Source organism: Panulirus ornatus, chromosome 37, assembly GCF_036320965.1.
Source record: "Panulirus ornatus isolate Po-2019 chromosome 37, ASM3632096v1, whole genome shotgun sequence".
Lineage (NCBI taxonomy): Eukaryota > Metazoa > Arthropoda > Malacostraca > Decapoda > Palinuridae > Panulirus > Panulirus ornatus.
In genome coordinates, this window is record NC_092260.1 from 12,118,416 (window position 1) to 12,141,593 (window position 23,178).

Sequence of the window (23,178 nt, forward strand, 5' to 3'; positions counted from 1 at the left end):
AGGGGCTGAAAAAAGAACACATGAGAGATGAAGTGAAAGAGCACAGATTTTACTTCTCTAATCCGGTACTCTGAGATCCGATAACGCCCATGTTTCAGTACATATTGAATCTTTGGCCATTAGCTTGTGTATCTGCCACCAGGGCAGCACTGCTTGCAGTGCTAAGGTCCCAAAATCTTTGTACACAGCAGCCAAGCTGGTAATTTCTTATGTCCTCAGAACAAGTGTATAATGCTGATGAATCTTCTCTGTATTGGCATCGTATGCCACAAAAAACTCTTGCCCAAGATATTGAGGAATCTCCATCTGGGGTAAGGATTCCAAAGATATGGTGACAATTCTTGGTTACAACAATGCTGTTTTCCAGCATTTTCTGTGGTCTGTCAATGTTCAGGTCCCAAGGTTGCTAGATTAAAGTGGTACAACCTTTATCAGAAAACTTCAGGGAGAAAAAACAGAACAAATGGGAACATTGCTGGAGAGGGCTAATGGGGTAGTGGTAACAGGCATTGATAAGGTGAAGAGAAGGCCTTTGAAGGGTTAGTGAATGCTTTTGATGACAGGGGCACAGATGTAGGGTGTTTGGGTTAGGGAGGTATACAGAGTGGAAGAGTCATGGCAAGTGGTTTGGTAAAAAGAAAAGAGGTGGTAAAGCCTAACACAGGATTAAATATGGCAAGGCAGCTGGATTGGATGTTATTGCAAATGAGTTCTTCAGAAAGTGAGTGACTGTGTCATTGATTAGTAATTTAGGATTTTCAGTATATGTATGGATCATGAAGATTGGCAGAATGCATGTATAGTGCCATTGTATAAAGGCAAGGGGGGGTGGGTGAGCATTCAAATTACAGTGATATAAATTTGTTAAGTGTACCTGCTATGTGGTGATTAAGAAGGTGGTAGCATGCATAGAGCATCAGATTCAGGAGTAATGTGATTTCAGTAGTGGTAGAGGATGGATCAGGTTCTTTGCTTTAAAGGATATGTAAGAAATAAATGTCAGGAAGCCCTTGCACTGCCCTGATTAATTTCTACTTTCCCTTTAACTTTTTCACCCAAGGTGGCTGTGATTAGGGCATGTTATTTGCCTATGCCATGCTGGTTGCAAAAAAAAAAAAAGAAAGAGAAAAGAAAAAGTAAAGGATTTGTATGTGGCATTTATATATCTAGAGAAAATATATGATAAGGTTGATAAGAGATGCCTTGTGGAAGGTGTTACAAACATTTAGTGTGGGAGAGAAGCTCTTAGAGGCAGTGAGGAGTTTTAATCAAGTGAGTTAGGCATGTGTGTGAGTAGGTAGAGAGGGGGGGTGAGTAGTTTGAGATGAAGATGGGTTGTGTGATATTACCAAGGCTGTTTACATTGTAGATGGGGTGGTGAGGGAGGTACAGCTATTACTACTGCTGTTGCTACTAATACTATTACTGCAACTACTACTGCTACCACTACTACTAATAATACTGATACTGCTGCCACTACTACTAAAAATACTGATACTGGTGCCACTACTACTACTACTGCAACTACTACTCCTGCCACTACTACTACTACTGCAACTACTGCTGCTGCCACTACTACTACTACTGCAACTACTACTGCTGCCACTACTACTACTACATTTACTACTACTGCCACTACTTTTACTACTACATTCTTGTTGACTTGTGTTATGGCTATGTTATCTCTAAAAGCTTTTGTGATTATTCTTATAGTATTTCCATGTTCCCAATGCTCCATTTTATTAGCTCACTAATAGGTGAATTTTTCATCTAGATTGAAATATTCGTACTTGAATGTTGATATAATCACTGGTTTCTAAGTGCTTATGAAATGTTGTGTGTAAAATTTGAAAATTAAACATTCTCAGGGAGTCCTTTAAGATTGGATTTCATTACAGATTATTCCTTATATTGATGTTTTGAGTAAGTTGTCATTATTTATTTTACATTCATTAATGGCTGCAGTTTTTCCTTCAGCTACAAGATTATATCTGAAGGCATAGGGCAAGAGCCCCTTGACCTCCAAGTTGACTATTGGTTGGTGCGTGGCTCAGGCCGTGAAGAGAAGGATAAAGACAAAGAGAAGGATAAAACTCGAATTGAAGGTGGAAAGTATACGCTTAAAACAAGCTTTCGAACACTGCAAGTGGCTCGACTGGCACCTCTTGGAGTGACACAACCATTTGATCCCATTATGTGCCACCACCTAACACTTTCCTTTGCCACTAAGGAGAAAAAACAAAGAAGTAAGTCTTTTCCTGTCATAAAAAGATATTGTTTTTTTATGCAAGTGTCACCCATTTATTGTAAGCAGTCCCACACATTTTTAAATGTATTTAATCAAGGATAGTAAATAGTAACGTGTTTTTTGTTGATTTTTATGAAAGATTTTATCCCTGAGGTAGGGGAGAAAGAATTCTACCTCCAGATTTCCTGTAACATAGAGGGCGATTAAGAGAATTGGGATGGGGAGGGGGAGCTGGACACACACACACACATACACAGGCTGGAGTGTTTGAATGTGTGTAGATGTAACCAAATAAAAAGAAAGGAGAGATACATAGTATATTTGAGAAAGGAACTGGGATGGTTTGGCTATGAGGGGAAAAATTGCTTGAGAATGTCTCAGGGGTAAAGTCAGGGGTTGTTGTGAGGGCAGAGGCTAAGCAAGGGGTAGCACTACTACTGATGCATGAGTGATGGGAATGTGTAAAAGAGTGTAAGGAAGTGAGATCCAGACTGATGGGGTAAAAATGAATGTGTATTGTAAAAGATAGGTGATTATTTGTGCTTATGAACCTGGCCATGAGATGAAAGACGATGAGAAGCACATGTTTTGGGAGCAGCTGAGTGTGTCAGCAGTTTTGATGCAAGAGACCAGGTGTTAGTGGTGAGTGATTTAAATGCAAAGATGAGTAATGTGGCATTTGAACATATAAGGTATACTTTGGGGCTTTAGGCATTCAGTAACATGAATGGAAATGAACTACTTGTGGGGTTGTGTGCTGAAAAAGGGCTGGTGATTGGGAATACCTAGTATACTTAAGTGAGTGGGAGAGATGGTAAGTGGGCATTATTGGATTACATACATACTGATAGGCATGCAAAACAGACTCTTGAATTTGAATGTACCAAGACGGGCAGCTAATGGGATGTTCGAGCATTACCTGGTGTAGGTAAGGATAAAGATTTGTTGGGGTTTTCGGAAAAGAGAAATGATACAGTTGAGAAAAGTGTGGTGAAAGTAAGTGAGCTTTAGCAAGAGACGTGAAGAAATACCGAAGAAATACCAGAAGATTATGAGTGGCGATTCATGTGAGAAACTGCAGAAGCTGGTGACTGAGTTTGGTAAAGTGTGTGAAAGAAGAAAGTTAAGAGTAAATGTGAATAAGAGCAAGGTTATTAGGTACAGTAGGGTTGAGGGTCAAGTCAATTGGGAGGTGAGTTTGAATGGAGAAAAACTGGAGGAAGTGAAGTGTTTTAGATATCTGGAAGTGGATCTGGCAGCGGATGGAACCATGGAAGCAGAAGTGGATCATAGGGTGGGGGAGGGGGCGAAAATTCTGGGAGCCTTGAAGAATGTGTGGAAGTCGAGAACATTATCTCGGAAAGCAAAAATGTGTATGTTTGAAGGAATAGTGGTTCCAACAATGTTGTATGGTTGCGAGGCGTGGGCTATGGATAGATTGTGCGCAGGAGGATGGATGTGCTGGAAATGAGATGTTTGAGGACAATGTGTGGTGTGAGGTGGTTTGATCGAGTAAGTAACGTAAGGGTAAGAGAGATGTGTGGAAATAAAAAGAGCGTGGTTGAGAGAGCAGAAGAGGGTGTTTTGAAATGGTTTGGGCACATGGAGAGAATGAGTGAGGAAAGATTGACCAAGAGGATATATGTGTCGGAGGTGGAGGGAACGAGGAGAAGAGGGAGACCAAATTGGAGGTGGAAAGATGGTGTGAAAAAGATTTTGTGTGGTCGGGGCCTGAACATGCAGGAGGGTGAAAGGAGGGCAAGGAATAGAGTGAATTGGAGCGATGTGGTATACCGGGGTTGACGTGCTGTCAGTGGATTGAATCAAGGCATGTGAAGCGTCTGGGGTAAACCATGGAAAGCTGTGTAGGTGTGTATATTTGCGTGTGTGGACGTATGTATATACATGTGTATGGGGGCGGGTTGGGCCATTTCTTTCGTCTGTTTCCTTGCGCTACCTCGCAAACGCGGGAGACAGCGACAAAGCAAAAAAAGAAAAAAAAAAAGTAAATGAAACTAGGGAAGTGAGTAAGGAATGGAAGGTATTTAGAGGAGTGCTGGCATGTATGAGAGTAGAGTGTGGCATGCAGGAAGTGGGAGGTGGGCAAGTGAGAAAGGGTAGTGAGTGGTGGGATGACAGAGTCATTGTGAAAGTAAATTAGCTTGGAAAAGAGACTTTAGTGGAGAAATATCAGGTGAAATTGAGTGCAAAATGGCAAAAGGTGAGATAAACAAAGCCAGGGGAATGAGTTAGGAATGGGAGGTATTTAGCAAAGTACTTCAGGCATATGTGAGATGCATGTGGAATTGGGAAGGTTGACAGGTGAAAAAGGGTAATGAAGAGTGGGATTGCTAGTGAAAGAGAAAAGAGAGCTGTATGAACAATACCTATAGGAAAGAAGTGCAAGTGATTGGGAGATGTCCAAAAGAAAGTGGCAGGAAGTAAAGAGAAAGGTGTGGGGAATTGAAAAGAGGGCAAATGAGAGTTGAGGTGAGTGAGTATTGATATACTTCAGAGAGTGAAAGATGTTTTGGAAGGAGGTTAATAGTGTAAAAAGACAAGAAAACAAATGGTAACATTGATAAAGGGGCAATGGGGAAAATGGTAACAGGTAATGATGAGGTGAAGAGATGGAGTGAGTATTTTGAAGGATTGTTGAATGTGTTTGATGATAGAATGGCAGATGTGAGAGATAAAATAGTGATAATTGGGAACATGAGTAGGATTCCTGGTTAGTTATTCCAACCACTGTTATATACGGTGAAGTTCCTTGCACAGACATCTTTGGAAAGTAGATGATGGATAATGCAGCCCTGTTGCAACTGAGGTAGTACAAGAATGCATTAAAGTTATGAAGACATGAAAATAGTAAGTGCTGTTAAAGCAAATGAAAAAAGTTTACATAAGAATTTCTTTATGCAATCTGTTGTGGATGAGAGGGCTTGGGAAGTGAGTCTGTCATTGTTCACTAATGACACAGCATTGGTGGTTGATTTGGGTGAGAAACTGCAGAAGCTGGTGACTGAGTTTGGTAAAGTGTGTGAAAGAAGAATGCTAAGAATGAATGTGAATAAGAGCAGGGTTGTTAGGTTCAGGAGGGTTGAGGAACAAGTCATTTGGGAGGTAGGTTTGAATGGAGAAAAACTTGAGGAAGTGAAGTGTTTTGGATATCTGGGAGTGGATTTAGCAGTGGATGGAACCATGGAAGCAGAAGTGAGTCAAGGGATGGGGAAGGGGGCAAAGGTTCTGGGAGCATTGAAGAGTGTTTGGAGGGCGAGAACGTTATCTCGGAGAGCAGGAGCAGGTGTGTTTGAAGGAATAGTAGTTCCTATGATGTTATATGGTTGCGGGGCATGGGCTGTGGATAGGGTTGTGCGGAGGAGGGTGGATGTGTTGGAGGTGAGGTGTTTGAGGTCAGTATGTGGTGTGAGGTGGTTTGATCAAGTAGGTGCTGAGGGGGTGGGAGAGGTGTGCGGTAGTAAAGGGAGTGTGGTTGAGAGAGCCAGGGAGGGCGTTTTGAGGTGGTTCGGTCTCGTGGAGGGAATGAGTGAGGAAAGGTTGACAAAAGAGAATATGTGTGTCAGAGTTGGAGGGAACGAGAAGTGGGAGACCAAATTGGAGGTGGAACGATAGTGAAAAAGATTTTGAGCGATCGGGGCCTGAACATACAGGAGGGTGAAAGGCGTGCAAGGAATAGAGTGAATTGGAATGATGTGGTATACCCGGGTTGACATGCTGTCAATAGACTGAACCAGGGCATGTGAAGCATCTGGGGTAAACCATGGAAAGTTTCTTTGGGGTCTGGATGTGGAGAGGGAGCCATGGTTTCGGTGCATTACACATGACAGCAAGAGACTGAGTGTGAACGAATTTGGCCTTTGTTGTCTTTTCCTAGCGCTACCTCGCATGCATGCAGGGGGAGGGGGGGGTACCATTTCATGTGTAGCGGGGTGGCGAAGGGAATGGATGAAGGCAGCAAGTACGAATATGTACGTGTGTATATATGTTTAGGTCTATTTATGTATATGTATGTATATGTTGAAATTTATAAGTATGTATATGTGCATTTATGTGTATACATGTGTATGTGGGTGGGTTGGGCCATTCTTTCATCTGTTTCCTTGCACTCCCTCACTAACATGGGAGACAGCGACAAAGTATAACAAATAAATGAAAAATTTAGAGTCATATTGTATGAAAGTTAGGATATTCATGGTTCACAAGGCTTGCAGCAAATTTGTTTGCTACAGAAGGCACATAATTCACTTTTGAATGTAAACAGTAATATAGACTGTAGCTAGAGATAAGATCCAGTGGAAATATCATTGGTCTGATTGGCCAATAATTGTAATTATCTATTTGCACAGCCCAGGGAGAGAGTTCTTCCATCAGTTGGCCCCACCTCTCCAACTATCTTTATCCTTGAAGTTGATTTTTAAACATTTGTATACTGCCAGCATTTACAATTTCATTATCTCTTAGTTTATACAAACTATCCACCACCCTTACACTAAAAAATACATATCTTTTTACATCCTTTCTAACAGGCCTCTTGCCTAGTTTCTTTTTGTGACCTCTAATTACTTTTTTCTTGTATATCACAAAGAACTGATCTTTGTTATTTTCATCCAACGAATTTACAGACTTGAAAGTTATAATCAGGCTACCCTTAACTCTTTTTCCCTTCATGGTGGGCAGATATCTAGCCCTCAGCATTTCATTTTAGCTCAGCTCTCTTAATTCAGGTATCATCTTAGTTAATCCAGGTTTGAGTGTAAATACACTTAACCAAACATATCCTTAGCCACGTAATTAAATGTGATTGCAGTATTTCCCAGCAGACAGTATGCGTCCTTAACAATTATCTTGATGTAGAGCTCTTAAAACAGGTTAAACAAATTATTGACTCCTAATTGGGTCTTTTTCACATACAAATTATCGTACAGGTTTTACCTCTTTAATCTGGCAACTTTAGGACCTGGCTGTTGCTGGACCATAGAGAATGCAAGAAAACAGAAACTGACCCCTTTAAAGGCCCTAGGTTGAACACTCTTAACAGTTACCATCAGCTTGGTTTTATGTGTTCCTGCAGCATTGTTGCAGCCAAGAATTATTACCCTATCTTTAAAATCCTTACCTCCAGATGGGAACTCTTCAGTGCCTTGGGCAAGGATTTTTCATGGCATACATTGCCAATACAGGACAGATTCATCAGCATTATACACTTGTTCACAGATTTTAGCCCCTTAGTGCTGCTAACAGCTCTGCCATGATGGCAGATTCACAAACTAATGGCGGCAGATTCAAAACATGCCAGACCATGGGAGTTGCCGGACCACAGAGTGCCAGATTAAAGGTACAGCCTGTACCTTACTTCCCACTGGATAATAGTCATACCAAGGCCTACTTTCACTGTGTCCCATCCTCAGTATTTTGCGTTTACTCAGATCGAATTTCATCCACCATATATCAGACCATCTTTAGAATATATTTGTCTTCCCTTGTAAATTCATGCTGTTCTCATGATTGTTTACATTTCTCATGACTTTGGCATCATCCACTGACATGATCAGGTAAGAGGCACATCATTGATAAAGTGCATGTCAAGAAGTATAGTAGACAAGACTAAGCCCTGCAACACACCACTGGTGACCTCAGGTCATTTCAAGAATACTCCTCTGACCTGTGTCCTCTTCTCCCTTCCATTGAGTTAATCTTTTGTTTAGTAAATAGGTTTAGCTCCTATTCTTGCCTGTAGATGCAGTTTCTTGACCAGCCTCTGATGTGGTACAGTGTCAAAAAAAAATTTCAGTCCAGAAATACACAATCTAAGACAGAACACTTTCTGTAATAGAAGTCTACGAGATTTGCAAATCAGTTTTTTTTTCTCTTCCAGTTAGATAGCTTTTCCTTTGCAAGTAGTCATGCATTTGCTTTATGATTATTTTTTTCCAGTGTCTGGTCTGTACTTCAATGCAATTTTCTGAACACTCTTCTTAGAGAGAGAGACAACACTTACCCTCTTTCACTCCTATGGCAATATACTGAACAGAGAGGCACAACACTTACCCTCTACCACTTCCATAGCAGTACACTTTCCTTTAGCAATACATTGAACAGTATTTTGAGCACATATGAAGAGATTTCATCAGGACCATGAACCTTATATAGGTCATGGTGTTACAATAACCAAGTTCTGTCTTTTCTGTCATTTTCATTGCTTTCCAAGACTTCTTCCTATCCCATCTTGATGTTGGGGCAGTCGTGTCCTACACTGTGAAGTCACTTTTGAGCTTAACATTCAACTCCTTACATATTCCCTAACCATTCTCAGCTGTCCTTCCCTTTGAATCCATTAACTTGATTAAATGCACTTCAGCCAACAGTTTGCTGCTGATGAACACATAGAAAAGAATCAGATTGTTTTCTTGTCTATAGAATTCCTTTCAGAGTTTCTCATTTTTCCTTATCTGGCAGTGCTTGTTTCTTTGTGCTTTATACCTTTAAAATGCTAACTGGCATTTGTGTTCTCTGTATCACCTCTGTAATACCTCTCTAAGCTCTTTTCCTTTCTCATATAATTTTACGGATTTACATTTCTCTCTTTTTCAACCTTTCTCCTCCATTTGCATCCAGTGGTACCTATGCTCCAAGTCCATTCTAAATTTCACAGAACCTTGTAGAACACTGGTGTGTATTCCATTTATAGAACTCAATTTTCCATTATATATTCTTGAAGAATTTGTTCAGCTTTGCATAGTTGCTATGATTATGTATTCTCTCTGAGTCTAATCTGCCCTCTTATACACCTCTTGGGTACTCTTTAACTTCACAATCAAATTCCACAAAGAGAAAGTGTTAATCTTTCTTTCTTTCAAACTATTCGCCATTTCCCGCATTAGCGAGGTTGCGTTAAGAACAGAGGACTGGGCCTTTGAGGGAATACCCTCACCTGGCCCAATTCTCTGTTCCTTCTTTTGGAAGTGTTAATATCAAGGCCAAAATTGTTCCTGGGGTGGAGAGAAAAAGTGGCAGTTCATAATGAATAATCAGAGATACAGATGAAGGAAATGCTGTTAAATTAGCATGAAGAATTTACATCTGGCATCCCATGAAGCTCGGTATTGGGACCATATCCTTTGTTAGTTTCACTTTCTGTGATATCAGGAGAATAACAAGAATCACACTCAATTGAAGAATACCTTGGGATTGGTGTTCTTGCTTTCAGTGTTAATCCTTTCATCTTACATTGTAGGTCACTTGATAATCTAGCTCATATTCTGAAACTCATCATTATATTTTATCTCATTTCTTTATTATTCACTATTCTGTCAGAATTGTCCTGCTCTTTCCTAATTCTGTAACATTGTTTATCCTCCTGTGTATACTTTCCCTTTGTGAGTAATTCTGAGGTAGGCATTTCCTTTTACATATTACTGTTTCATAGTGAAAACATATGACAACTTAATCACTTATTTTGCCACTAAACCTTTTAGAATTTATCACCAAAACTCAATTAGTTCATAACATTGATGTTGCAAAGATGATTGACAGCCAAAATGTGAAAAATTCTGCATGACCCTCCTTGCTTTACAGTAAGGAAGAATCTGTTGTAATAAAAGCATAACATTATTATATTTCCCCTTTTGTAAATAAGCTGCTGGAACTTTAAGATAAATAGTGCTTAATGTGAAAATAGCCATCATGTACTTAAAAAAATTACCTTCTCTTATATTACTTATATTTTCAGTTATGCGCCTTGGCAAAAAGAAGGAAAAGGAACGGGAAACAGAAAGTCGACGTGAAGTTGTGGATGGTGTAAGCAGGTTACTGGGGAGTGCCAAGAATCAACCTTTTAAAGGTATTTCTTAAGAGTAGGGAAAAATTTTCTGATTGAGAGAATGTGCCTGTAGTTTGAAATCATTGTTTGAATAGTACACATTATTACTTTGAAGATGAAATGTTGTCATGTTAAGGTAAGGGAAGTAAGGCAGTTTGTACTGTGGTGGAATGAATAGCTTTCTGTCTTTGATTTGTAAATGGGGGCTGCCCATGTAGAAACCTCTTAGTTAACCCCCTTATACTAACCATCTCTTCAGAGAACTTATAGATGTGCTGCAAACTGAAGCTTTTGGTCATCTTCATCTTTTCCTGCCTGGCTATTCTTGCACCTTATAGGGAGAACCATTTAGAAATTGAGACATGGAACTTAAAAGGCCCCATGGCAACACATGATAAATACTTACGTTTAGCAGTTAGTGTTCCTTACCATGATATGCTCATGGGCTTCTCAGGGTCAAGCTGAAAAGTTTTAATCCTGGTTCTTGCAGGCAACCCAGCTGTTCCTCCACTCTTAGGGGTCAGTGGATAAAATGGGTACTTGGCTTTGGAGGCTAGGGTGGGGGGATGTTGTTTCCTGTGTCGTGGGGTAGCAACAGGAATGCATGAAGGCATGCAATTATGAATATTTACATGTGTGTATATATGTATATGTCTATGTATGTATATGTTGATATATATTATGTGTATTTTAACTTTCTAAAAGGGGAAACAGAAGGAGGAGTCATGCGGGGAGTGCTCATCCTCCTCAAAGGCTCAGATTGGGGTGTCTAAATGTGTGTGGATGTAACCAAGATGAGAAAAAAGGAGAGATAGGTAGTATGTTTGAGGAAAGGAACCTGGATGTTTTGGCTCTGAGTGAAATGAAGCTCAAGGGTAAAGGGGAAGAGTGGTTTGGGAGTGTCTTGGGAGTAAAGTCAGGGGTTAGTGAGAGGACAAGAGCAAGGGAAGGAGTAGCACTACTCATGAAACAGGAGTGGTGGGAGTATGTGATAGAGTGTAAGAAAGTAAACTCTGGATTGATATGGGTAAAACTGAAAGTTCATGGAGAGAGATGGGTGATTATTGGTGCATATGCACATGGGCATGAGAAGAAAGATCATGAGAGGCAAGTGTTTTGGGAGCATCTGAATGAGTGTGTTAACGGTTTTGGTGCACGAGACCGGGTTATAGTGATGGGTGATTTGAATGCAAAGGTGAGTAATGTAGCAGTTGAGGGAATAATTGGTATACATGGGGTGTTCAGTGTTGTAAATGGAAATGGTGAAGAGCTTGTAGAGTTTTGTGCTGAAAAAGGACTGGTGATTGGGAATACCTGGTTTAAAAAGAGAGATATACATAAGTATACGTATGTAAGTAGGAGAGATGGCTAGAGAGCGTTATTGGATTACGTGTTAATTGATAGGCACGCAAAAAGAGACTTTTGGATGTTAACGTGCTGAGAGGTGCAACTGGAGGGATGTCTGATCATTATCTTGTGGAGGCGAAGGTGAAGATTTGTAGAGGTTTTCAGAAAAGAAGAGAGAATGTTAGGGTGAAGAGAGTGGTGAGAGTAAGTGAGCTTGGGAAGGAGACTTGTGTGAGGAAGTACCAGGAGAGACTGAATACAGAATGGAAAAAGGTGAGAACAAAGGAGGTAAGGGGAGTGGGGGAGGAATGGGATGCATTTAGGGAAGTAGTGATGGCTTGCGCAAAAGATGCTTGTGGCATGAGAAGCGTGGGAGGTGGGCAGATTAGAAAGGGTAGTGAGTGGTGGGATGAAGAAGTAAGATTATTAGTGAAAGAGAAGAGAGAGGCATTTGGACGATTTTTGCAGGAAAATAATGCAAATGAATGGGATATATATAAAAGAAAGAGGCAGGAGGTCAAGAGAAAGGTGCAAGAGGTGAAAAAGAGGGCAAATGAGAGTTGGGGTGAGAGAGTATCATTAAATTTTAGGGAGAATTAAAAGATGTTTTGGAAGGAGGTAAATAAAGTGCCTAAGACAAGGGAACAAATGGGAACTTCAGTGAAATGGGCTAATGGGGAGGTGATAACAAGTAGTGGTGATGTGAGAAAGAGGTGAAGTGAGTATTTTGAAGTTTTATTGAATGTGTTTGATGATAGAGTGGCAGATATAGGGTGTTTTGGTTGAGGTGGTGTGCAAAGTGAGAGGGTTAGGGAAAATGATTTGGTAAACAGAGAAGAGGTAGTAAAAGCTTTGTGGAAGATGAAAGCCAGCAAGGCAGCAGGTTTGGATGGTATTGCAGTGGAATTTATAAAAAAAAGGGGGTGACTGTGTTGTTGACTGGTTGGTAAGGTTATTTAACGTATGTATGATTCATGGTGAGGTGCCTGAGGATTGGCGGAATGCTTGCATAGTGCCATTATACAAAGGCAAAGGGGACAAAGGTGAGTGCTCAAATTACAGAGGTATAAGTTTGTTGAGTATTCTTGGTAAATTGTATGGGAGGGTATTGATTGAGAGGGTGAAGGCATGTACAGAGCATCAGATTGGGGAAGAGCATTGTGGTTTCAGAAGTGGTAGAGGATGTGTGGATCAGGTGTTTGCTTTGAGGAATGTATGTGAGAAATACTTAGAAAAGCAAATGGATTTGTATGTAGCATTTATGGATCTGGAGAAGGCATATGATAGAGTTGATAGAGATGCTCTGTGGAAGGTATTAAGAATATATGGTGCGGGAGGCAAGTTGTTAGAAGCAGTGAAAAGTTTTTATCGAGGATGTAAGGCATGTGTACGTGTAGGAAGAGAGGAAAGTGATTGGTTCTCAGTGAATGTAGGTTTGCGGCAGGGGTGTGTGATGTCTCTATGGTTGTTTAATTTGTTTATGGATGGGGTTGTCAAGGAGATGCATGCAAGAGTTTTGGAAAGAGGGGCAAGTATGCAGTCTGTTGGGGATGAGAGAGCTTGGGAAGTGAGTCAGTTGTTGTTCGCTGATGATACAGCACTGGTGGCTGATTCATGTGAGAAACTGCAGAAGCTGGTGACTGAGTTTGGTAAAGTGTGTGAAAGAAGAAAGCTGAGAGTAAATGTGAATAAGAGGAAGGTTATTAGGTACAGTAGGGTTGAGGGACAAGTCAATTGGGAGGTAAGTTTGAATGGAGAAAGACTGGAGGAAGTGAAGTGTTTTAGATATCTGGGAGTGGATTTGGCAGCGGATGGAACCATGGAAGCGGAAGTGAATCATAGGGTGGGGGAGGGGGCGAAAGTTCTGAAGCGTTGAAGAATCTGTGGAAGTCGAGAACATTATCTCGGAAAGCAAAAATGGGTATGTTTGAAGGAATAGTGGTTCCAGCAATGTTGTATGGTTACGTGGTGTGGGCTATGGATAGAGTTGTTCGGAGGAGGGTGGATGTGCTGGAAATGAGATGTTTGAGGACAATATGTGGTGTGAGGTGGTTGATCGAGTAAGTAATAATAGGGTAAGAGAGATGTGTGGTGATAAAAAGAGTGTGGTTGAGAGAGCAGAAGAGGGTGTGTTGAAATGGTTTGGTCACATGGAGAGAATGAGTGACGAAAGATTGACCAAGAGGATTTATGTGTCAGAGGTGGAGGGAACAAGAAGTGGGAGACCAAATTGGAGGTGGAAAGGTGGAGTGAAAAAGATTTTGAATGATCGGGGCCTGAACATGCAGGAGGGTGAAAGGTGTGCAAGGAATAGAGTGAATTGGAATGATGCAGTATACCGGGGTCGACGTGCTATCAATGGATTGAACCAGGGCATGTGAAGCATCTGGGGTAAACCATGGAAAGTTCTGTGGGGCCTGGATGTGGAAAGGGAGCTGTGGTTTTGGTGCATTATTACATGACAGCTAGAGACTGAATGTGAACAAAAGTGGCCCTTGTTGTCTTTTCCTAGCGCTACCTCGCACACATTTGGGAGGAGGGGGTGGCGATGGGAAAGAAAAAAGGCAGACAGTATGAATTATGTGCATGTGTATATATGTATATGTTTGTGTGTGTATATATATATGTATACCCTGAGATGTATAAGTATGTATATTTGCATGTGTGGATGTGTATGTATATGCATGTGTGTGTGGGTGGGCTGGGCCATTCTTTTGTCCGTTTCCTTGCACTACCTCGCTAACGCGGGAGACAGCGACAAAGCAAAATAAATAATAATAAATAAATATATATATATTTTTCTGAAAACCCATACTAATCTTCACCTTAGCCTCCACAAGATAATGATCAGACATCCCTCCAGTTGCACCTCTCAGCACATTAACATCCAAAAGTCTCTCTTTCGCACGCCTGTCAATTAACACGTAATCCAATAACGCTCTCTGGCCATCTCTCCTACTTACATAAGTATACTTATGTATATCTCGCTTTTTAAACCAGGTATTCCCAATCATCAGTCCTTTTTCAGCACATAAATCTACAAGCTCTTCACCATTTCCATTTACAACACTGAACACCCCATGCATACCAATTATTCCCTCAACTGCCACATTACTCACCTTTGCATTCAAATCACCCATCACTATAACCCGGTCTCGTGCATCAAAACCGCTAACACACTCATTCAGCTGCTCCCAAAACACTTGCCTCTCATGATCTTTCTTCTCATGCCCAGGTGCATATGCACCAATAATCACCCACCTCTCTCCATCAACTTTCAATTTTACCCATATTAATCGAGAATTTACTTTCTTACATTCTATCACATACTCCCACAACTCCTGTTTCAGGAGTATTGCTACTCCTTCCCTTGCTCTTGTCCTCTCACTAACCCCTGACTTCACTCCCCAGACATTTCCAAACCACTCTTCCCCTTTACCCTTGAGCTTCGTTTCACTCAGAGCCAAAACATCCAGGTTCCTTTCCTCAAACATACTACCTATCTCTCCTTTTTTCACATCTTGGTTACATCCACACACATTTAGGCACCCCACTCTGAGCCTTCGAGGAGGATGATCACTCCCCGCGTGACTCCTTCTTCTGTTTCCCATTTTAGAAAGTTAATACAAGGAGGGGAGGATTTCCGGCCCCCCGCTCCCGTCCCCTCTAGTCGCTTTCTACGACACGCGAGGAAGTGAAGTGTTTTAGATATCTGGGAGTGGATCTGTCAGCGGATGGAACCATGGAAGCGGAAGTGGATCATAGGGTGGGGGAGGGGGCGAAAATTTTGGGAGCCTTGAAAAATGTGTGGAAGTCGAGAACAGTATCTCGGAAAGCAAAAATGGGTATGTTTGAAGGAATAGTGGTTCCAACAATGTTGTATGGTTGCGAGGCGTGGGCTATGGATAGAGTTGTGCGCAGGAGGATGGATGTGCTGGAAATGAGATGTTTGAGGACAATGTGTGGTGTGAGGTGGTTTGATCGAGTAAGTAACGTAAGGGTAAGAGAGATGTGTGGAAATAAAAAGAGCGTGGTTGAGAGAGCAGAAGAGGGTGTTTTGAAATGGTTTGGTCACATGGAGAGAATGAGTGAGGAAAGATTGACCAAGAGGATATATGTGTCGGAGGTGGAGGGAACGAGGAGAAGAGGGAGACCAAATTGGAGGTGGAAAGATGGAGTGAAAAAAAAAAAAAAAAAAAAAAAAAAAATATATTTTTTTTCTTTTTGCTTTGTCGCTGTCTCCCGCGTTTGCGAGGTAGCGCAAGGAAACAGACGAAAGAAATGGCCCGACCCACCCCCATACACATGTATATACATACACGTCCACACGCAAATATACATACCTACACAGCTTTCCATGGTTTACCCCAGACGCTTCACATGCCCTGATTCAATCCACTGACAGCACATCAACCCTGGTATACCACATCGATCCAATTCACTCTATTCCTTGCCCTCCTTTCACCATCCTGCATGTTCAGGCCCTGATCACACAAAATCTTTTTCACTCCATCTTTCCACCTCCAATTTGGTCTCCCACTTCTCCTCGTTCCCTCCACCTCCGACAATTATATCCTCTTGGTCAATCTTTCCTCACACATTCTCTCCATGTGCCCAAACCATTTCAAAACACCCTCTTCTGCTCTCTCAACCATGCTCTTTTTATTTCCACACATCTCTCTTACCCTTACATTACTTACTCGATCAAACCACCTCACACCACACATTGTCCTCAAACATCTCATTTCCAGCACATCCACCCTCCTGCGCACAACTCTATCCATAGCCCACACCTCGCAACCATACAAAATTGTTGGAACCACTATTCCTTCAAACATACTCATTTTTGCTTTCCGAGATAATGTTCTCGACTTCCACACATTCTTCAAGGCTCCCAGGATTTTCGCCCCCTCCCCCACCCTATGATCCACTTCCGCTTCCATGGTTCCATCCGCTGCCAGATCCACTCCCAGATATCTAAAACACTTTACTTCCTCCAGTTTTTCTCCATTCAAACTTACCTCCCAATTGACTTGACCCTCAACCCTACTGTACCTAATAACCTTGCTCTTATTCACATTTACTCTTAACTTTCTTCTTTCACACACTTTACCAAACTCAGTCACCAGCTTCTGCAGTTTCTCACATGAATCAGCCACCAGCGCTGTATCATCAGCGAACAACAACTGACTCACTTCCCAAGCTCTCTCATCCACAACAGACTTCATACTTGCCCCTCTTTCCAAAACTCTTGCATTCACCTCCCTAACAACGCCATCCATAAACAAATTAAACAACCATGGAGACATCACACACCCCTGCCGCAAACCTACATTCACTGAGAACCAGTCACTTTCCTCTCTTCCTACACGTACACATGCCTTACAACCTCGATAAAAACTTTTCACTGCTTCTAACAACTTGCCTCCCACACCATATATTCTTAATACCTTCCACAGAGCATCTCTATCAACTCTATCATATGCCTTCTCCAGATCCATAAATGCTACATACAGATCCATTTGCTTTTCTAAGTATTTCTCACATACATTCTTCAAAGCAAACACCTGATCCACACATCCTCTACCACTTCTGAAACCACACTGCTCTTCCCCAGTCTGATGCTCTGTACATGCCTTCACCCTCTCAATCAATACCCTCCCATATAATTTACCAAGAATACTCAACAAACTTATACCTCTGAAATTTGAGCACTCACTCTTATCCCCTTTGCCTTTGTACAATGGCACTATGCACGCATTCTGCCAATCCTCAGGCACCTCACCATGAGTCATACATACATTAAATTACCTTACCAACCAGTCAATAATACAGTCACCCCCTTTTTTAATAAATTCCACTGCAATACCATCCAAACCTGCTTCCTTGCCGGCTTTCATCTTCCGCAAAGCTTTTACTACCTCTTCTCTGTTTACCAAATCATTTTCCCTAACCCTCTCACTTTGCACACCACCTCAACCAAAACACCCTATATCTGCCACTCTATCATCAAACACATTCAACAAACCTTCAAAATACTCACTCCATCTCTTTCTCACATCACCACTACTTGTTATCACCTCCCCATTTGCGCCCTTCACTGAAGTTCCATTTGCTCCCTTGTCTTACGCACTTTATTTACCTCCTTCCAGAACATCTTTTTATTCTCCCTAAAATTTAATGATACTCTCTCACCCCAACTCTCATTTGCCCTCTTTTTCACCTCTTGCACCTTTCTCTTGACCTCCTGTCTCTTTCTTTTATACATCTCCCACTCAATTGCATTTTTTCCCTGCAAAAATTGTCCAAATGCCTCTCTCTTCTCTTTCACTAATAATCTTACTTCTTCATCCCACCACTCACTACCCTTTCTAATCAACCTCAACCCACCTCCCACTCTTCTCATGCCACAAGCATCTTTTGCGCAATCCATCACTGATTCCCTAAATACATCCCATTCCTCCCCCACTCCCCTTACTTCCATTGTTCTCACCTTTTTCCATTTTGTACTCAGTCTCTCCTGGTACTTCCTCACACAAGTCTCCTTCCCAAGCTCACTTACTCTCCCCACCCTCTTCTCCCCAACATTCACTCTTCTTATCTGAAAACCCATACAAATCTTCATCTTAGCCTCCACAAGATAATGATCAGACATCCCTCCAGTTGCACCTCTCGGCTCATTAACATCCAAAAGTCTCTCTTTCGAGCGCCTGTCAATATATATATATATATATATATATATATATATATATATATATATATATATATATATATATATATTCTTTTCTTTTTTTCTTTTAAAGTATTCGCCATTTCCCGCGTTAGCGAGGTAGCGTTAAGAACAGAGGACTGGGCCTTTTTTGGAATATCCTCACCTGGCCCCCTCTGTTCCTTCTTTTGGAAAATTAAAGAAAAAAACGAGAGGGGAGGATTTCCAGCCCCCCGCTCCTTCCCCTTTTAGTCGCCTTCTACAACACGCAGGGAATACGTGGGAAGTATTCTTAATCCCCTATCCCCAGGGATATATATATATATATATATATATATATATATATATATTATATATATATATATATATATATATGAGTGGATGGGCCATTCTCTCTTCTTCTGTTTCCTGGTACTACCTCGCTGATGTGGGAAACAGTGCTCAAGTATAATAAAAAAAATATATTATTTTATATTTTTTTATACTTAAAGGGGTTGGGATCTGGGGGCTGGAAACCCTCCCCTCCTCTTGGTAAAATGCTAGGAGCAGTAAATAGAAGCAGTGAGTTGGAACATTTAGGCTGGAGCATTAGGTAGTAGTAGGTAAGGGCATTAGGTAGAAGTAGTCGGTAGGAACATTAGATATGAGCCTCTGCAAACCCTTTGGTAGAGTTGCCCTCTGCCAGTGGCCTGTTAAGGGTGAGGCACTAAAGTCTAAAAGCAGCACTGGAGTTCACTAGTTATGGAGACTATTGTCGTGGCCACTCCTTTGAGGAAGTTCCATTTGGAAAAGGCATCTCAGATAGATAGATAGATAAATGATTTGACTGTAACAGGATAAAAGAGGGAGAACAAAGAAACTTTGAAAAGATTATTGTGAAAAAGGCACAAGACCATCCAACAGTTTTCCACAAATTGATCTGAAGTAATTGTCATTTGAAAAGCATTTGATATGACTAAGGAGTCCACAGGGAAGAGTTTTAGAGGAAGATGTAAAGATATTTGAGGAAATGAATAACAAGTTCAAAAGCGATTTAACATTGGAAGACATTGTAGTGACATAGAATGGGCTGAAATCTTGTAGAGTATAGAAATATCTAGAGGGGACGTAAAGAGGATACTAAAGGGTTTTGACCCATATAAGGCGCATGGTCCTCATGAAATGTCTCCATATATGCTGAAGATTCGTGCAGATGCACTTGACACATGAAATGCTTAAGATGCAACTAGAAGGTAAAGTGCTAGGGGAATGGAAGAAAGCAGACCTCATACCTGTCTATGTGAAAAGAATATGGTGGGATGCGACAAACTAATAACTGTTCTTAACAGAGCATTGCCTCTCAAGTATTGGAAAAGATAAAGTAAATGGATTACTTTTGCAAAGCAGAATCTGTGTGCAAAAGACATAATAATTTGAGGGGAAGAAGACATGGGTAACATGAATCTTTGATTTTCACTAGAGAGAGAGCAGCTGTTTAGACAAAAGAGAAGTATGGGTGGATTGTCTGTATCTGGACTACCAAAAAGTATTTGACTATTCAAGCCCCCCAGCTATGGTAAAGCAGCTCCATTTCATATGAGAGTCCACTGTATTTATTAAAACCTTTTCATTAAGACATAAAATCATCTAACTTTTGATTGTTCACAAACCTTTGGGGGGATTTTACACACTAGCATTTTTTTTTCACTTTGTCTATCCAGTCTTCCTCCCATAAGTTGTGGGCTCCACTCTGTAAAATATGCATTATACATTCAAATTTCTAGGTTCGTGATTGCATTTATCATCAACTGGTAGGTTATCTTCCCTAGCAGAATTAGGTCTTGATGGCAAGAAGGTGAGGTTTGTATGCATATTGATACCCAACTCAAAAATGGTTAAAGCTTCTTTAATTACCATTTGCTTGTAGAAATATCTCACACTTGAACTTGAATTTTCCCGAGGATTGAGCATTTATTTTGATAAAGCAATTAAGATTCCAGTGTGTTGATACATATTTTAGCCATTGTGCATGGGTGCATTCATCATATTTTGTCTTGTCATTCACTGCAAACTGTCCTCATATTTCATCTCTTCATTCACAGGAGGCTGTCATCATATTTCCTCTCTTCATTCACGGCAGGCTGTCTTTGTATCTATTTATTCACTGCAGACTGCTCATCATTTCTGAACATACTAACTGTATCAGACTCTAATGTTAAAACCCCAAACTTTTCATCATGCATGATTCCAGAGGCCTCAGTTTTAGGTGATTACAAGATTAGTTTGGTCGGCTCATATATTATTCTCCGCCCATCAGTGCTCTTCTGGACTTCCATTGTTGCCACATTAATACACAGTGCAGAGATACCACATTACCTGATAAGTGACTCACTGAATTACACTGAAATATTGTATACCTGATTCCTGAAAATTTTAAGGTTCCTAGAAGTATAAACATAAGCAACCCACCTCCACCCCAATTTACATAGCATTTTCACTAAATTTCTAGAGTTGTTACATCCTCATTTTATTTTGAAGCAAGAAGGCTGATTCTGGGTCCAAAGAGAGACTTTTTCTGAGCCCAAATAGAATGAACTTTGGATACATCTTTCATCCCACCTAACTTTTAGATACTCCACCTGAACAAAAATTTTGTAACATTGTTAACAGCAGGGGTAGGTAGGAAGTTATGAGGTGCCATCTGTTGGTAGGTGCTTATAACATGGTGCCATTTATTTGCTTTTTTGTGATGATTAATAAGTTCCATTGTAATTTCCTTAGCATATGTATAGTTCACCTTAGTGAGACATTTTTAAGATTTTTTTTTTTTTTTGTGCAACCATTTATCTGGATTAACTCAGCCTGGGGGTTTGAACCTTCCACATCCTCAACTCCTTTAGTTGAGGTTCTGAAAAGTGTTCCTGAAGACTCGACTCCCATTTTAATGTAATGTTAGTTAGAGCTGCCTACACATACTTGGATTTTTATTCCCTACTCTCTGCTTTTAGAAGAAAGTTTTATGTTGCATGTTCAAATAATAATCCTTTTCTATTTATCCACAGTGAGCATAGACTCTGCCGAATGGACAAATGTGAAGTTCTTCCAGTTGTCCTCCCAGTGGCAGACCCAGATAAAGTCCTTTCCTATCCTTCTCTTCAGTCTGCAAGACTCAAATTTGTGACTCAGTACTCTGCATGACTCTGAAAATTAGCCTTTTTCAGCTCCAGGACACAAACATCCACTAGCATCAGAAATCAGTCTTTTGATATTACACACAAAGCTTAACACCAAAAGCAATAAAAGCCATAGAACAATCTTGTTTAGTGATTCGTACAGTTATTAGCAGTCTTTGAAGAAAACTTATTTGCAAGTAATATTATTATGGTTAAGAATAGATGATCATAATGTGAATTAGACTTCAAAAACTTTCTTCAAAGATGTAGCATGTGTATTGTGACACAGTGAAATGTTGCCAAGAAGGTTTTGGACATTTTAAAGGATAGTCAGCTAAACTTTAGTCAGCAATTTGTGATCTCATATCTAAAATTGTGTGTGTCTGCCATATTACATGAAGGTGTGAAAATATAGGTGTTATGGACTTTCATCTAGGCTTTTGTGGTACCTGAAATATGGCATGCTCAACAGTTTTGATAAGGAAAGACCAGTTTGGCAGATGCGTAGAAGCAAAAGCTATTGAATTTCGCCTTCCATTTGTAAGAGTTGAGTATGCCAATGATTTTAGTTGCTGTTACTCCTTAATTCATGTGTTGTGAGCTCATGTCTGATTGTATGTGATAGGAAAAGAGGTGACAGAATTTGTCTGCTATATTTCTCTAATAGAGAAATTTATTTAGCATTGCAAGGAACAAACAGGTTTTCTTTCCTGGTGGAAATAAGATTTGTGTAGAACTTTAGTACAGAATGAAACAGTTTTAAGGTGGCCTTTTATAATAAAGATTTTCTTGAAACTCATTATGGCAACATTAGAGAATATAAAGATTTTCTAGTTACTCAGCACATTTATGAAATAAAAGAAAGACATGAAAAATTAATTATATTTTCACAATGATCAGAATGATCTTCATAAACATTAGCTTGTATCAGATAAGCCATTGAATGTGGATTCTTACTAACATCTTGCTTCCTAGTTGTGTGATTGTGGGAGAGTATGGATTAATGTATGAATTACCTCTCATTGAAGTGCTTATGTGTAGATAAAGTTAGCTTTCTTGTTTGTTTATTATGGGGTATTTTTGTATGACTTTGAGATGGTGATGACCTCTGAATAATATGAAAATGTTTTTGTATGGCCTTATTAAGCACAAACTTATATATGTGTAAATTTGGCGAGGTTTTGTCATCTGGAGTACATTCAGTCTCTTTAAACAACATTATCATTCCAGAGGAGCCTGCATTTACCTGCTACTGGAATTAGTGGTCTCACGCTGTAGAGGTCTTTACAAGGAACTGGGTAATACCAGGAATGTTTCATAGAAATTGGTCCTGGGGTAATTATGAATATATATATATATATATATATTTTTTTTTTTTTGCCGCTGTCTCCCGCGTTTGCGAGGTAGCACAAGGAAACAGACGAAAGAAATGGCCCAACCCACCCCCATACACATGTATATACATACGTCCACACACGCAAATATACATACCTACACAGCTTTCCATGGTTTACCCCAGACGCTTCACATTCCCTGATTCAATCCACTGACAGCACGTCAACCCCGGTATACCACATCGATCCAATTCACTCTATTCCTTGCCCTCCTTTCACCCTCCTGCATGTTCAGGCCCCGATCACACAAAATCTTTTTCACTCCATCTTTCCACCTCCAATTTGGTCTCCCACTTCTCCTCGTTCCCTCCACCTCCAACACATATATCCTCTTGGTCAATCTTTCCTCACTCATTCTGTCCATGTGCCCAAACCATTTCAAAACACCCTCTTCTGCTCTCTCAACCACACTCTTTTTATTTCCACACATCTCTCTTACCCTTACGTTACTTACTCGATCAAACCACCTCACACCACACATTGTCCTC

At 40.5% G+C, this 23,178-nt stretch overlaps 1 protein-coding gene across 1 annotated transcript in view; it reads left to right on the forward strand.

The window, feature by feature from the left end:
* The window catches only part of LOC139760499 (phosphofurin acidic cluster sorting protein 2-like), a 111,001-nt gene extending 88,823 nt beyond the window's left edge, over positions 1-22,178 (forward strand). The window contains exons 6-8 of the mRNA XM_071683785.1: positions 1,978-2,246; positions 9,999-10,109; positions 21,186-22,178. Coding sequence (XP_071539886.1) covers positions 1,978-2,246; positions 9,999-10,109; positions 21,186-21,304 — 499 coding nt within the window. The 3' untranslated portion in view covers positions 21,305-22,178. The remainder of the gene's footprint in view (positions 1-1,977; positions 2,247-9,998; positions 10,110-21,185) is intronic.
* Positions 22,179-23,178: the final 1,000 nt, after the last annotated feature.